The sequence below is a fragment of the Pyrus communis genome, chromosome 4 (assembly GCF_041283825.1).
Source record: "Pyrus communis isolate YQ-2024b chromosome 4, ASM4128382v1, whole genome shotgun sequence".
NCBI lineage: Eukaryota > Viridiplantae > Streptophyta > Magnoliopsida > Rosales > Rosaceae > Pyrus > Pyrus communis.
In genome coordinates, this window is record NC_142568.1 from 453,596 (window position 1) to 470,615 (window position 17,020).

The 17,020-nt window shown below is 37.3% G+C and overlaps 1 protein-coding gene across 2 annotated transcripts; it reads left to right on the top strand.

Moving 5' to 3' along the window:
* Positions 1-5,015: 5,015 nt before the first annotated feature.
* On the top strand, positions 5,016-15,460 carry LOC137722335 (Beta-glucosidase, GBA2 type family protein). 2 transcript variants are annotated; one of them, XM_068461312.2, is made up of 19 exons: positions 5,204-5,860; positions 6,718-6,828; positions 6,983-7,039; positions 7,198-7,274; positions 7,363-7,462; positions 9,363-9,436; positions 10,021-10,121; positions 10,216-10,319; positions 10,484-10,537; positions 10,624-10,679; positions 10,773-10,811; positions 11,548-11,689; positions 11,952-12,136; positions 12,308-12,375; positions 12,525-12,597; positions 13,189-13,250; positions 13,434-14,613; positions 14,716-14,912; positions 15,183-15,460. In XM_068461312.2, exons 1-19 carry the CDS (start codon positions 5,780-5,782, stop codon positions 15,191-15,193), a joined length of 2,772 nt encoding a protein of 923 aa, XP_068317413.2. In that variant the 5' UTR covers positions 5,204-5,779; the 3' UTR covers positions 15,194-15,460. The 2 variants fall into 2 exon arrangements, with proteins under 2 accessions (XP_068317412.2, XP_068317413.2); XM_068461311.2 differs by lacking the exon at positions 15,183-15,460 and having other exon boundaries at positions 5,016-5,860; positions 14,716-15,151.
* Positions 15,461-17,020: the final 1,560 nt, after the last annotated feature.

The window sequence follows — 17,020 nt, forward strand, 5'->3', positions numbered from 1 at the left end:
TAATATTTTTTACATTTTTTATTAATTTTTTACCTTTTTACTTTTTTTTATTAATATTTTTTATTTTATATTAATTTTAAAATGTGATTGACGTCAACCAAGCATCACACAGTGACACACCCCGACCGAGATCGGAGCGTGCTGGCCGTCACACGAAGGTGACGTAGCCCTGTGCACGTGCGGAAGCTAATAAAGTAGTAATATAAAAGTACGAATAATTAAAAACTAGCATACAAGGTACTAATATAAGTGCTAGTAAGTGAGATACAATTTCAGAGCAGGTCTAAAACAGTCCAAACAAAAACGACAACAGTAGTACGCCCGAAGGCGACCCTACAATGGGGAGTGTCTGTCAGAAACGCCGGAAAGCCCTCAAGGGAAACCACCGCAACGGCTAAGCAACTAGAACCTAGAGGGGCGCAAAACAAAAGCGTGAGTGGGCAAAAACAAAGCTTTCGAAAACCATTTATAAAATACTTACTAACCCCTCGCCATAAAACCTGTATACTTCCCAGAAAATATATATACATAATACATATGCCAAATATGTTCAAGGTATAACAATCATGCTCGATAATATGCCATGCCGAATTCTCATAACGATATGCAAGTGCCCAGGTATAAACATAATCAATATCATGTAATCTGGCAGCCGGAGTCACCTAACGTGACCTGTACGGCTACATCTAGAGCTCAAATCTCAATCTCAAAATCTAAACCTGCCCACGAGTCGGAACCACCTAAAGTGGTCTGTACGACAGGCCTGGGTGTAACATATATATATGCTCTAGTGCTACGATCACGTGAAGGTTGTGCGAATAGTCGCGGGTCACCTACGAGTCGGAACCACCTAATGTGGTCTGTACGACAGGCCTATGCACCTAACTTGGATCCAAGCTGAGCGTGTGGTGCGGGAGGTGAACGTCACGTGAAGGACTGTGCCCTACTCTGGGCGGAAGCACTAACACCGGGGGTGCAGGTTATGAGCTCTCTAAGCATCTCTAACCACTACTGAAATATAAACGTGAATAACACTTACCTGGCACTTACCTGCACGTCCACAGCACCAATATGCATATATATGTATGCCACTACTAATGTGTGCAATGATGCATAAACGATAATAATAACATGCATGGCATAAGGCAAATAACCCTTTTTAAATCAATTTCTGGGAATATAAATGTATATAGGTATATACGGAAAACAAAAGCCCACTCACTGGTATGTAGAAGGGTCGTAGCCCCCCTGCCTCGCGTGTGCACGCTCGTCCTCGGGGTACGTGTCACCTAAATGCGAAACAACTATAAAAACGTTAACTTTAAAGCACATAACTAACTTCTCGTAATAACTTCTCATACATTGCTCAAAATGGACAAATGAATATACCCACGTGCTCTACACAACCTCAGGATCATAACCATATTTTTAAAATAATTTTCCTCCGCCGCACGCGCCCCCACGCGCCGGCCAAGGCACGGACCTACGCGCCCCCCACGCGCGGCCACGTGCCATGCACACTGACGGTGTCAACAGACGCCGTCAGGAATATTCCGTTAAAACCCCGGAATATTCCGTTAAAACTAACAGGTTCCGTTAACGGCGTCAGGAATATTCCGTCAGAATTGACGGAATATTTCGTCGCCTTCTTCATTCAATCTCCGGCGACGTCGCCGGCGCCGGAAACTGGGAAAACCTGCAACTTGGGTTTTCTCGCTCATTTTTCCACCATTCTTCACGTTTCTTGCACCAAAATAAAGCCCTAAACTAGTAGAACACAACCATACACAATTTAAGGCCTAAAACTCACTAGATTATACCTGTGCAAATTCTCCAAAACCGGCCAACTTAGAACAGGACGATCCCGACGTCAAATTTTGTCCAACGAAGCACTCCGAGGCTCCTTGGGACCTCACCAACACAACTACAAGCTTCAAAAGTTCAAAAACTAACTAGATTAATCTTGCATGAACAGTGACTAAAACGGAGCTTGTAAAATCGACGTGAAAACGTCAAAGTCTTTACCTGAAATTGGTACCACTGGACTCCTCTCAGCTTCACGAACTTGATGGTGCACTTGGTTTCTTCGATCTGTTAAGGTTTGAGGGGTTTTGGGGTTTGTCCGTACGTTTTCAAAGAGGAAGAAAGGGAATGGGGCTCGGGGAACTCACAGAGAGAGACAGTGAGAGTGAGACAGTGTGTGTGTGTGTGGCCCTAAGCTTGCCAACACCACACAAAACAACCAAAAACAATAATACAAAAACAAGCTAGGGGTAAAAGGGTCATTTCATATGCACGTTTCCGATATTTCCGGAACGGGATGTCACACACAACCTCAGGCTCTCAGGCCACCAATTAGAACTAGGCCTCTCACTCGAGCCCCCCTCAGTCCACACGTCTGCATGGGTTGGAGCTTGCAGATCTAGCTATTGGGTTGGAAAAATGGCCTGTCCATCAGGCTACTCCCCTGCTCGAGTTGCTCTGATGGCCCGCGCCGTGAAGGGGTATAAATGGGAAATTACCAAAATATAATAAAAAAAACACGTGATTGGTTTGTGTGACTTGTGGGTGAGCGGTAATTTTCATTATTATTATTTTTTTTAATCAAAGATATTATTTATACTAAGAGATGAGATAATGAATTAAAACTCATAATGGACCAACCATAATAATGTTGTTCAAATGAACCGAATATAAAACATTTCAGTTATAAATAAAAAATAACATTATCTCAAATTATAGTAGTAAGGGAGTGACGATTGATAATTATTATTAACTCAATTATTAATTAATTAATTGTACGGTATGTTAAGCTGTGACCGCCTGTACTCCCATGCAAATTACGGGTCCAATCAGCAGGAGAAGGACTACTAATCCACCGACCCACCGCCATCAATATTTTATTTTTGGTATGGACCCCTCATCCGACTTGTTTGAAAAAATTATTCGACCAGAAGCAAACAATTGTTATATTAAAAAAATTAAATATGTGATATCGACATAAAATAAATAAAATACAGAAAAATATATGAATGGATCAGGTTGCACCAGCAGGCAACCGCCCGATAAAAAAAATAACCGAAATCAATCAACATGCCATTAAATAAATGGAAAACTAATGAAAATGATCTGAAAACTTTAAGTTTTAACGATAAGGACAAAATAAATGATAAAGTAAATAGTATCATATTTGACTTTTTAGTATAAAAATGTAGTTTTTTTGTTAAAATAAACAGTTTCGTTAAAACTCCCGTAAATAAAACAAGCATATCAATCAATTACGTTAAATGTTAATCATAATCTAGGCGTAATAGATTTTTCAAATGAAAAACCAAGATATATAGATTATGTGCATTTCCACCTATTACAAACGTGAATTTGTGACTTGGAATAAATGTTTCTCGGTAAATGATGGGAACAGTAATTTATTCATTCATAATTTATTCTTATAGAACGTCTAGAAACAAGAAGATTAAATCGGATACATCAACAAATTCCCGCGTAGTCCAAAGAAAAAAAAAATCCAAATTCATCTCTATCGAATTTTAATATCACTACATATATGCCACTAACTGTGCAATATGTGTACCAATCAATTTTAAGTGCAATATGTCCAATACTACTACAATCCGATTTTACTTTTATTTTTCTGCGTTTATTTTTCAATTTTGACCACCATAGTTTTCTACGCATTTAGAATTTTAGAGTTGTTGTCACTTCTAGAACAATTATTTTCCATTTTATTTTTCAAGTGTCAAGCAAACAACTTGTGTTCTTTCTACTGCCAAAGAAACATATTTAGTTCACCCCTAATACCTTACAAATTTCTAGCAAAATCATGCAAATTGATCACTTATTTTTCTAGGTTATAAAAGTGTGACTTGTATAATCTTTCTGATCATAATTTGTTTGCTTTCAATGCTCAAAACAATCAGTGTCATATTTATTTTCTATTATGATTTTTTTCACTCTCCTTACCATTAACATTAGTAATTTTTTTTATAAAGAAGTTAAATACATAGTTTTATATTATATATACATGTGTCATCCACGTCAGTTAACAACGTGTTGAAGAATGCATTTCACATTTGAAACTCGATACAATAAATACCTAATTGCACCGAGATCATTTGTTATAAAATTCAAAATATGCAAAGATGTGTAAGTGATTAAATTGTACATCATAATCGTTATTGACCTGATTCTAAAAATCTTGACGGAAAGCAAGTGAAAAATAATTGACAATAGAAGTAAAAAGTGATGTTGGGTTGTTTCATGATTATGTCCCTCTAGAAGATTGGTGCCTGAGTATTGGTGGTTGGACATTGACTAAAATGCCAATCGCCCATTTGATCCGACCATTTAGCGAGTCCTAGCACACCTTCCATGACTCTTTTACGCTCTAATGGAAGTCCGGTGCCCTCCTTATTTTTGCCAAGACAAAGTCCGCCTTGTATTATTTTATTATTATTGTTCTCGTTGTTGTTTGTTCCACTTGTACTTTACAAAAACTACATTAATGTTTTCTTCGGTAGGAAAATTACGCAAGTTCATTAAGTAGAGATAAAACGTACAATACAATAAGACAACTTTAACTGAAAAACAAGTGGAAACTTTCAATTTGAGTGTAAAAAAGCGATCACCACTTTTGCAATATAAATTATAATTATGAGAGCTATATTCCAATAACAAATTTGAGATTGATAGGTACTTATTTGTAGAGATGTTAAGTGTTTTAGAGCTTGTTTGGATGTACTTTTGAAATGATTAAAAGTGTTTTTGATGAAAATATTTAGATCAAATCTTTACTAAAAGTGCAAGTCAATCATGTAAAAGCACTTAAATGCTTAAGAAACATATAATTAGTGCTTATTGCAGAAAGCACTTCAATTGCTTTTGAAATCTAAAAATATTTTATCTAAGAACGTTTTTAATTATTTTAAAAATACATCTAAACGAATTCCTATGACTATCTCTATTCTAATTTAACAAAAAAACAAGAGAGAGAAAAAGTTATATCATGTCATAGTGGGCGGATTATGAAATTCTGAATCAGAATAGCAACAACAAATAAAGTAAAATAAATTGATTTCTTTTCTTTTACTTTCACTTTCTAGTATTTATTCGTTGATGGTTTTCAATTGCTGTAAATTTCGGGTAGCAAATTGGAATAAAAGCTACGAAAGCTTTCGACTTTTCAGTCACGCGCTCTTTCTTCCACAAGTCGTAAAGAAACAGCAGGACAGGAGGGAGAGAGAGAGAGAGAGAGAGAGAGAGAGAGAGAGCCAGCTCCACCTGGCGATCTGGGACACGGATTCGTAAACACCAGGCATTTGGAGTTTCTGAGTTGACAGACGGCCGACCTGCTCTCCACGACAAACCCACACCCCCCTCCCACCTCTAATCCCTTTCCAATCCAATCCAAGCCAATCAACTATCAATTGCCTTATTCTTTTAATTGGGTTTCCGAATTGCGAAAAGTGTTTGGATTCTGGGTTTCCGATTCGGTGGACCTCCAGCTCCAGCTCCGGCCTGCCTCTGCCTCTGGGTTTTCATTCAAATTTAAGATCTTTTGGGTCTGAAGAAAAAAAAAAAAAAAAGCTTTCAGCTTGCTTGGCTGTTGGTGTAAGATTGGATAAGATTCCGGTCGGCGGTCGGTGTCGTTGTCTGGAAGCGAAGGAAGGTTTCGGTTTGGGGCTTCCCTTATATCAAATTTGGGAGGCTTTGGCTTTGATTCATTAGGAGTTGAGTTGATACCTGCTGCTGAGAATTAGTCAACATGGTTAGTGGGCATTTGTTCCATTGTAGAAAGAATTCATGGCCGCCTGAGGAGTATATAAGCAAAAACACTTTGCACCTGGTTGGTTATTCTCTCTCCTCTCTCTCTCTCTCTCTCTCTCTCTCTCTCTCTCTATGTGTTTGTGTTATTGATTTGGGTTGTGTTTGGTTGCTGAGAAAATGTAAGAGGTGGTAAGAAAACAAGCAAATATGGGTTCCTTAACTTCCTTTAACTCTAGAATTTACTTAGTAAAGTCAGAGATCATAGCTATATGTTTGGTTTCAATGATGATAGTCAAATTCAAGTGCCTTTCAATCCTAAACCCTGTTGTCTAATGTATGCAATGCAATTTATTTGGTGATTTCATTTGCATATTCTTCAAAAGTTTTTGAACTTCGAAGGAATTGGAGTAAGCAGTGGGAATTTTAATTAGCTATGGAAACAATTTATTTGTTAACGTAGTTTAATCAAATAGCTCGTCTTGCAGATCGAGTGAATCAAAATCCGTGCCATGTTAAAACTTAAAGTTCTGCGGTTTATCAAGTGTTAGTTCTACACATGCTTAACCTGTAGGATTTCCTACTAAAATTCATGGTTAATTTGAATGGTTTTTATCTTTTTTTTCTTCTGGTTTTCTATATTGTGAGAACATGACATGCCTGGAGTCCTACGTCTGTGTGTAATTCGACATTTGTGTCGGTTACCATTGGTGGATTTCGGGTTATTAGTTGCTAATCTATTATATCTACTCCATGAAACCCTTACTAAAAAATAAACAATTCTCGCGTTCTCTGTGAATTTTGTTTAGCATATTTCTTACTGTCTTAGCAAGCAAACTGATTTTGGGCTATTATCTTTTGTGGTTCTTTCAACCTTTTGAGGGGGCCATGTTGTTTAGTTTATTCAAACTGATTATTTTTCTTGTTACTTTTGTATAGTTTGATTTTGATAGTGCTGCCCCACCAGAACATGCCTGGAGGAGGAAGTTAAACAGCCATGCTAATCTTCTCAGAGAATTTAGTGTTACATTTAGGGAAGCGATAAAGATGGTAAGCGGGTTGTTACTTGTTTTCTTTAATGTCGTTGACTAATAAATACGTCCTGTGCATTCTCATGTTTGGAGCTTTTCTATTTTCATCCAATTTCCAGTATCCCCTGCACATGTTATCTTTCTCTGACTAGTGTGGAAAATTTGAATACTAGGTTCGGTTAGGTATACGCTTGTGGTCATACATCAGGGAAGAGGCTTCTCACGGAAGGGTAAATTATCTCAATCTTCTAGATATAGAAGTCATTTTCTATTTTGTTCTTTACAACTGGTATTTGTACAATTTATACCCACCTGTCAAATGAATGGGTGAAGATATGTCGTTACAAAGGTTGTTGAAACTTGGCCGCAAATTTTTTTATCCATGCAGAAAGCACCTATTGATCCTTTTACTCGAGAAAGTTGCAAGCCATCTGCAGCTCAGGGGGTTCCACTTGGAGGGATGGGGTACGTTGTGAATGAATAGGTTGCCTGAGTTCTATGGACTATTATCTTTGTTAATCTAATAGCGAGCAATTATCTACATGTATTACAGAAGTGGCAGCATATCTAGAGGTTTTAGAGGCGAGTTCAGGCAATGGCAAATCATTCCTGGTATCTGCAAAGGTTCTCCTGTCATGGCCAATCAGTTCTCTGTAAAATCTCTACCCTTGATCTTATATAGTTGTAATCTAATGTTGTTCTTTGCTTCTTCGTAACATATTTGCTATGCATGTGTTGATATTGTAAGTTTCGTTTATATTATTTATTTACCTCAGGCTAGCCTGATTACATTACCATCATCATTTATGTAGATTTTACCACTATAATTGCTTCTGGGTTTAAAATTTGCTCAGTTTCCACACTATCTATATCAAAATTGGCACCCACATCACTTTTGATATTGTCACTTGAACCCACCTTATTACTATTGTTGCAAACTGCAACAATCACCACAGATATGGGTTCTATCACCATAGTTACCACCTCATGTTCAGTATATGCAAATCCAACCAAATACAAACTGTTCCCTGTCATTGTAATTGGCAAGACCATCCTCAATTCCACAACCACATCCACTGAAGTATCCATTTTCTTAAAATTAACATACTTAGAACTCGTTGTAATTATGAACTGAAGCTAATATTTACAATTGAGTTCAAAAGGTTTCTGGGTTTAAAATTTGAAGTGCTAGAGATTCAGTATTCAGTGCTTAATCATCACCCTAGGAATTGCATATGTGAATGAGGTAGTCTATTTGTTTTCCTCCCTCTAGAGTGGACATTTTCATGGGTAGCCAACACCGACCAACCCACCCAATAAAATTCAGGTTGGGTCGGTTCTACACTTTTAAAACTTAATATCAGGTCGTAACCTGCCCACCAGATGGCGAAGTTTGAAACCGGTTTGCAACACTATGTACCAGTTGAAACTCAACCTTTAATAAAAGGGTTTACTGTATGCATGGCTTCATTTGATTTGCTATTACTAACTCTAGAAAAATGTTCTGGCTCTTTAACACCCCTGGACCATTTGACATTTGAAACCCTTCACCTTCTAAAGCCTTCTAGTTTTGTTCTCTTTATCAGTTGCCCCCACCGCCCCACTCTGGAATTTTGTTGTTGCTCCAAGCTTCTGAGCATCCAAATTCAGCCACAACCACTCCCTCTAACTCCCTCACACTCTTCTCTTTGGTATATCTCAGTCAGTCCCTCCTCCCAGTTGTGAAACCCGATAAAGCCGCTCAACCCAACCTGCAAACATTTGGTCTGGGTGTGTCGGGCGTCCAATTTTATTGGCTTGCATCGGTTTCCTAGAATCACCAACCCAGTATCCTTAGATTGGCCAATGGATTGGGGCATAACCCAAGCCAACCCGTCCGTTGTCCACCCCTACTTCCCTCGCTTTGTTTAGTTGGTTATGTGGTCTTCCTTCAATCCCAATTGTTTATAGTTCTGGTGGAGGCACATTGCACATCAATCCAAAATCTAGAATAAAATCTCTTGTCAGCGAAAATCAGACTTTTGTTTTCTGCCTGTAAGTTTACTTGTCATGTTATAGTGTCTAGAGACCATATGGAGAATTGGAGATTGTGATGTTGCTATATGGCTACAAAGAGGACATCTTTGTAATACATTCAAGAGCAGTGGACAAGGAAACTTCAATTTACGTGCTCTTGGTTGTTACTGAAATGTAGTTCATACAAACATTTGATAAGGTGGTCTTGAATTTAGAACACAACGAAAATTTGGACGATTTGTGATGGTGTTGTGAAAATCAATGCCCAATATATACCGGGCAAATTAGTTGTTTTAAGGATGATGAAGGGAAGGGTTTTGAAAATGTACAGTTCAGTTTGGCTGCTCTTTGCAACTCCAATCTGTTACCGACACTGTATTTAGCTGAGGAATGTTTATGCATTATTTTGTATAATGTACAGGAGAAGTGAATATTAATATTTTATTAGTTGTTTCTAGAGATAGAGCTCATTTCTTTTGTCCTATTTACTTTTTGTAATGTTGTAATTGTGACTAAGAGATTTATGTGCTATTGCAGATTTTTATATCTAGAGAAGGAACGAATAAAAATTATGCATCAGTCTTGGCCCCGGGTCATCATGAAGGATTAGGGTAAGAGGGTAGTCGTTAAGTTTAGAAACCATCTTCTGTAATAATTACAATTTCTTACCACCAAAATTCACTGAATGATGAATTCATCATACCTATACAATTCTTCATGCTTTTTACGTTTGGTTACGTTTGGTTACTGCAAGTCAAGACCAAGCTTGTGGGACCATATATAATAGTGTCTTCCTTTTATGGCATCAAGGGGAATCGAAGAAGTCTAACTGGCAAATGTTCCTTGGGTACCTGGTCTAGTGGTCTTCTGTGACACTTCTTCAGGAACATTATAAGTATCAAAATTTATAGAGAATAAGAAATTATTGAAGCATCAAAGAACAATAGACTTTATTATTACACGAGGCAATATTTCATTGTAACTGGACTATCGTCAGAGTGTAGCTAGTTTGTATCATCAGAGGGTGTCTCATTTGTAATAATGCATATCACTTTTCAGTTTTGTTGATGGCTACGAGGAATTTGATGAATAGTGCATGAACTTGGTTGTACTATTTTTGTAGCTCTAAATTTACGTATAGTATTTGAAATTTCCTGATTGTTGACATCTTGATTTAATTTGACTGTTTTCGCAGAAAAGCTGATGATCAGGGTATATCATCATGGGGATGGAACCTGGGTGGCCAGCATTCAACATACCATGCACTATTTCCAAGGGCATGGACCATATATGATGGTATCATTCTTCTTTCTTTCCTTTTAGCCATTGATCACATAATTTGCCCTCTAAGCTGCTGTTTCAATTTGGGTTGTATTATGTTTCATTTTAGGTGAACCTGACCCAGAATTGAAAATTTCTTGTCGGCAAATATCGCCATTCATCCCTCATAATTATAGAGAAAGTAGTCTTCCTACAGCCGTTTTTGTTTACACGGTAGGCTCATTCAACTTGATACCAGATATGTATAGATGAAAAAGTTCATTGTTCCATAAGCTCTTTCTATATTACACAAGTGTTAACATAAGGATCTTACACAAGAATTTCAATATAATTTTCTATGATGTGATTTGTTTATAAGAGTCTTCTTTATGATACAGTTGGTGAACACTGGAAAAGAAAGAGCAAAAGTCAGCCTTCTATTTACATGGGCGGTAAGGTTATATTTTTCTTTCGGAATGGTTTCCGAGCAATTCAAAGATTCTTGGATATTTAGTAATTATTGCTTTTCTGGGTGTAGAATTCAATTGGAGGAGTCTCACACTTGTCGGGCGATCATGTGAATGAACCATTTATGTGAGTAAATTTGGTGGATGTTGTATGGCTAGTTGCCTACTATACTAGTACTGTGTTTTTAGCATATTCTAACTTACTTCTCTTCTTTGACAGTGGTGAAGATGGAGTCTCTGGTGTACTTCTACATCACAAGCAAGTCACCAAACCTTATTATGTTTATTTGACGGTTGGTTTGCAGATTTCTCTGCCGATACACTGTTTTCTAGGCCAAAATGAAGACAAAGTGTTCAAACAACCCCAAACAAGTGAAAGAAGTCAACCATTAGGAAAAAAAAGATGCTTCTGCTTGACTTATGAACTCAAAATCAAAATTCCTTGTGAAAATATCAGGAAATGAAATAAAAAGCACAAATAAAGAATTATGGACAGATGTTATAGGAGCATTTAAGCAGATATATTTAAAGATTTTAGAAAGATTGATCATCTGGTAAGAGTAAAACATATTTACTAATTTATTGGAATTGATATGTTCAATGCCAATTCTTGCCTTTTTGAGTTCCACGTTCTCCTATTTTTACAACTAGTAAGTCTTTTCCGGTCATCAACAATAAGTGCTGTGGAAAATTCATAATTGGTAATTGGGGTCACCACATTTGTTAACATTGAAAGTGTCCTGCTTGTGATCACCTTATTCAATACCTGTTCTTGTTTTTGTTCAACTATAGGATTTTTTTTACAAATTCTGTTTTCAACTCCTTTTATTTTGTTCAAAAGAATGAGCATTATATTCTTATGGTTCTTGGTAACCTGAACCAAATTATTAAGTTATCACTCTCTGATTTTGGGAGTTGTTGTCATTCACTATTTTTAAACTTTAACTCGTTACAGTTGATTTTAACTGTTTATAACAACTATGCCTATGTTGCAGGACTGCAAAAGGGAATCCTCCTGTTACATTTGCAATAGCTGCGTGTGAAACTCAAAATGTAAGCGTGAGTGTGTTGCCATGTTTTGGGTTATCTGAAGGAAGTACCACTACGGCGAAAGAAATGTGGAATAAAATGGTGCAGGTATTAAATCTGTGGTTTGCTTTCTCAATTCTGTGCACCTTGTTGTTTTTTTTATCGTGTAACATAATGCTAGGTGCGTCATTTTTCTATTTAGCCGAATCAATTTGCTGTCCTATCCAGCAAATGCTGTCATTCCGCAACCTGGTTGATCAAGTTCAAATTTTGAGAATAATTCTACTTGGATTTTGCCATGGTGTTCCTTCCATTGTTTTACAGAGTGAATTTTTTTTCCTTTCCTTAACCCCCTTCTCTGTCTTTTTAGGATGGGCAATTTGGTCGTGATAATTTCAATTCTGGACCATGCATGTCTTCATCACCTGGAGAAACACTCTGTGCTGCAGTAGCAGCTACTGCTTGGGTGGAACCTCATGGGAAGTGCACTGTTGCATTTGGCGTATCATGGTCATCTCCAAAAGTAAAATTTTTGAAGGGAAGCTCATACCATAGGTAAGCTTATTGTGATTTACACACGAAAAGCTGCTTCAAAATGATGCATATTTAGTGGTACTGTACCTATATGATTTACAAATGAATGCCTTTAAGAGTTGTATTCTAGAAAGCGACCGCAATACTAGTGATGTGCATTTTGGGTTATTTGAATTTGTAATTTTGCTGCAGGAGGTACACAAAATTCTATGGGACCTCTGAAAGGGCAGCTCAGGACTTGGTGCATGATGCGCTGACAAGTATGTATCTCTCTGTTTGTATTGTGACCTTTTCATCAAGGCACTAATCTGTTGATATTCGCTAGATTTAGTTTTTGGCATACTTTTTCTTGTTTAAAAATGGGTGCGGTACATGTGATGGGTCCTGATCACTTTTGAAATCTGGACAGATTATAAGCGATGGGAAGAAGATATTGAAAAGTGGCAAAGCCCTATCCTCAGGGATGAAACATTACCAGAATGGTAAGAATGGAAGCATTAACTGTGATTGTTCTTTGTTGAATCATAATGTTCGATCAGATAATAAATTGGTTTCCTAAGTTGGTGAATCTGCCAAAAAATACCCAGCAGGAGAATTCTGAGCTTAAGTTTAGAGTAGCGTTGTCAATTCTTAAAATTTTGAAAAATAAGGGCACCGGTTCGCATAAAGAACGGCTTACATAAAGAAAGATGTTTGCATGTGTGTGCGCAATATGTTCCCTTTGGTTTTTTATAATGGATAGCGCTGTCCACCTCAAACATTGGAGTCGGTTTTGCATCTCATGAGATTGTGATGTTAGATACCTTCCTTATTATTCTCAACGAACAGCACACAACTGTGTCCACTGAAAGCTGTTTTGAGCTCACTCGAATGATTGGTCCAGTTTCAATGGTCTCTGCAAATATTGTAGTCAATGCATCATATATGCTCATTTCCATTACAAATAGAAACTCCCCAACAAATAATCCATTGAGCAAACATGGAGAAGTTACTTTGCTATGTTTACCTGTCAATGATTAGCTATGAACTTGGTTCATCGATCTTGTAGCTAATACTTCACAAAATGTTTGCAGGTACAAGTTCACATTATTCAATGAGCTCTACTTTTTGGTGGCTGGTGGGACAGTTTGGATCGGTATTTATCTATAATCCTGATTTCCTTGATGTCTCACATCTGGAAATAGCATCTAAGAATGTTTTTCATGTGGACACTAGCTCGAATCCGAATGTGCACTTTTTTGTTAAATATTTCCTTCCCTTTTGGCTAATTTTACCATAAAACTGAGAAATGAGTTATAACTGTGATTGATTCGTACAGATTCTCCCTTGCCAGCAACAAACATTCCAGACAATCGACACCAATTGACAAATGTTGAAAATACAGATGTTAAGGTTGGTGAAGCTGAAGTAAATAGCAATCACAACGCAGTTGTTGAGCACACTGCTACTGGTTGCCAAAGGAGTGTACATTTGGACCCACAAATTGCCAATGAAGATGTTGGGAGGTTCCTCTATCTGGAAGGAGTGGAATATATCATGTGGAACACATATGACGTACACTTTTATGCATCATTTGCCCTTCTCGAGCTGTTTCCCAAAATTGAACTTAATATTCAAAGGGACTTTGCAAAAGCCGTCTTATCAGAAGATGGAAGAAAAGTAAAGTTTCTTGCGGAGGGTAACTGGGGAATTCGTAAGGTTAGAGGAGCTGTCCCTCATGATCTGGGAACACACGATCCTTGGAACGAAATGAATGCATATAATATTCATGATACTAGTAAGTGGAAGGATTTGAACCCAAAGTTTGTGCTTCAGGTGTATAGAGATTTTTCTGCAACAGGGGATATGTCATTTGGAGTAGATGTTTGGCCTGCTGTTCGTGCTGCAATGGAGTACATGGAACAATTTGACCGGGACAATGATGGTCTCATTGAAAATGATGGTTTCCCTGATCAGACCTACGATGCTTGGACAGTTCATGGAGTAAGTGCTTACTGTGGGTGCTTGTGGCTTGCTGCACTTCAAGCTGCAGCCGCAATGGCCCTTCAACTAGGCGACAAGGCCTTTGCTGAATGGTGCAAAACCAAATTTTTAAAGGCAAAACCATCTTTTGAGGAAAAATTGTGGAATGGTTCTTATTTTAATTACGATAGTGGATCAAGTAGTAACAGTAAGTCTATACAAGCAGATCAACTGGCTGGGCAGTGGTATACGGCATCTTCTGGTTTACCTTCACTTTTTGATGATTTTAAAATCGAAAGCTCTCTGCAGAAAATCTATGATTTCAATGTCATGAAAGTTAAGGGAGGAAAAATGGGTGCCGTAAACGGAATGCATCCCAATGGGAAGGTGGATGAGTCTTGCATGCAGTCACGCGAAATATGGACTGGTGTCACATATGGGGTGGCTGCTCTGATGATTCTTGCTGGAAAGGAGAAAGAGGCATTCGCTACTGCTGAAGGTATTTTTATTGCCGGCTGGTCTGAAGATGGCTTTGGGTAAGTAGAACTTATACCTACATTATTTAGAGTAACCTATAGATAGGCTTTCCAGATGTTTTGGTATTAACAAAGTTATTATTTTGGTTCTACTACCTACAGATACGCTTTCCAGACGCCTGAAGGATGGACGATGGACGGCCACTTCAGATCTCTAATATACATGAGGCCACTGTCTATTTGGGGGATGCAATGCGCGTTGAACATGCCCAAGGCAATTCTCGAGGCTCCCCAGATCAACATAATGGACAGAATACATTTATCGTCTGTCAGTTCACGATCCTCTCACAACGAAACAGGTGTGAGAAAGATTGCAACCAAGGCAAAGTGCTTTGAAAATTCTGTTTTTAACTGTGCATGCTGATATTGTAACATGTAACTTGATTGTATCGTAAAAGAAGCGTCTAGTGAAATCTTCGCTTCCTCGAACCCTCTCGATGTGAAGTAATATATAAGCCGGGAGAGGTTTGGGGGAAGTCTTGAAGAAATAGCCAAATAGGTTATAAAAAGAAAAAAAAAAAGAGTTGTTTTCGCACCATGTTCAGGTATCTAATTCTGAGTTAATACAGAAAAATCTTGAGGAGGATGCCTAAGCTTTGGTTCCAGATTTGCCAAAGCTCCAGAGTCTTCCCAATGTATGGCTCAACTGCATTTGATGGTAATTTACACTAAAGTTCTTTTGTACCCCACGGTGCCTTATGCTCCGGTGTTTTTAGTCGTTAGATTTTGATAATTGTATTTTTTCTATGGATCTGATAACTAAAAATTCCGGAGCACAATGGAAAACTCCGTAATTTTTTTACATGAATAAAATCGGTGGTAAAATTTGCCACCTTCCAGTTCCTAATCTCTCCTCTACATGTACCATGAGCTCAATTAACTGCATGCGTTCTGTCTTGAACATTTGCATGTGTATTTTCATTGCTCGACGACTTCTTCACCGGAAAATGTACCACGTTCCCCCTAATACCTGTAAATCATAGTTTGAAACATGCACAATTACTTCTTTAAAATTACGTGTCGAATTTTAACCTGTTCAACCTCTGCTCGCCCTTTGTTATGCTTACGGGTTTTCAATTCTGCAGTCGGTGCAATGAAGCAAATCGTACTCAAATCAAAAGTGGTCCTCCTCAGCCCTCGATGTCATCCCATTTTGGAAGTTAACTGTCCTTGACTCTTTATGCAAGTTGACAATAAGAAGAACGATCTATTGATGAGAGCAACTTGTATGGAACGTGTTTACCGTCACGTGATATTACAATCCAATAATATCATGTCATGTAAAAAAAAACTTACATATAACAGAATGTTACTATAAGAAAACAACATAGTGATAGTGAACCTGTTTTGTTGAGAATTTTAAGCGGTTTAAAATAGAAATGGGACACCTTCACCAGTCACCACTCATCATTGTCCTTATCATTTGCCAAAAAGTGTTCCGTTCCATGCCATTCTAAAGAAGAAATTAGAAAAAAGAAGATGGTGTCACTCTTTGTGGCGGTCCTGATTATCTTAGTTTTACTTTCGCGTCCGCACCTTTTTAGCAAAATGTACAACTTGACCCATGAGTTTATAGCCATCACAAACTATGCTGATAATGTTGCTTGAAACCTAGTGTATAGATTCGTGTTCCGAGTAGACGAAAAATTTCTAAATATTAATCGTGTGGTTTACAAAATTTAATTTTTTGGTTAAATGAAATTTAAGTAGGAGTAAATAATGTTGATTGTTATTGATACGATGTAGAAGAAGGAAAGGAATCCTCTCTGGATCCCTTCCTCTTAATCCACCAAATCAGTGGATTTGTGCCATTGAAAAATGATCCAACGATTACAAACAGGGGCTCACTTTAAAAGTTATAATAACTTCAGCCGTTTGATTAAATTTCAATGGTTCGGATCCACTTATTTTGTGGATTAAAAGGAAAAAATCCGAAATGATCCCTTTTTGTAGAAGAAAGCATTGTTTTGTAGATTATGGGTTGCGATGAATGTGGACAGGTAACGGACTCTAATACATTCCATACTTTGACCATTCATGGGCATCCGAATATTTTAAGCCAAATTTTAAACCTTTTTTTTTTTTTTTTTACTAAATCCAAGTATTTAAGAATATTTCGATTAATTTAATGTTCAGATTAATTTGAGATCTAAAAACCAATAGTATTCAATCTTTAAAATATACACGAAATTGTATTTTTGTCAAAATTTCTATAAATCAAGAATCGTTATGAAAATGAGGTTGAAATGAAAATTTAACCTTATATCGACGAGATATAGAAAAATCAATGAATATCAATGATACTTACTGATTTAATTTTCAGAAATTTTGCTAGAAACCGTTAATATTATTAATATTGAGGTTTGATGAAATGTTTAAGATGCAAAATCCAAATGCCATTTTTCTT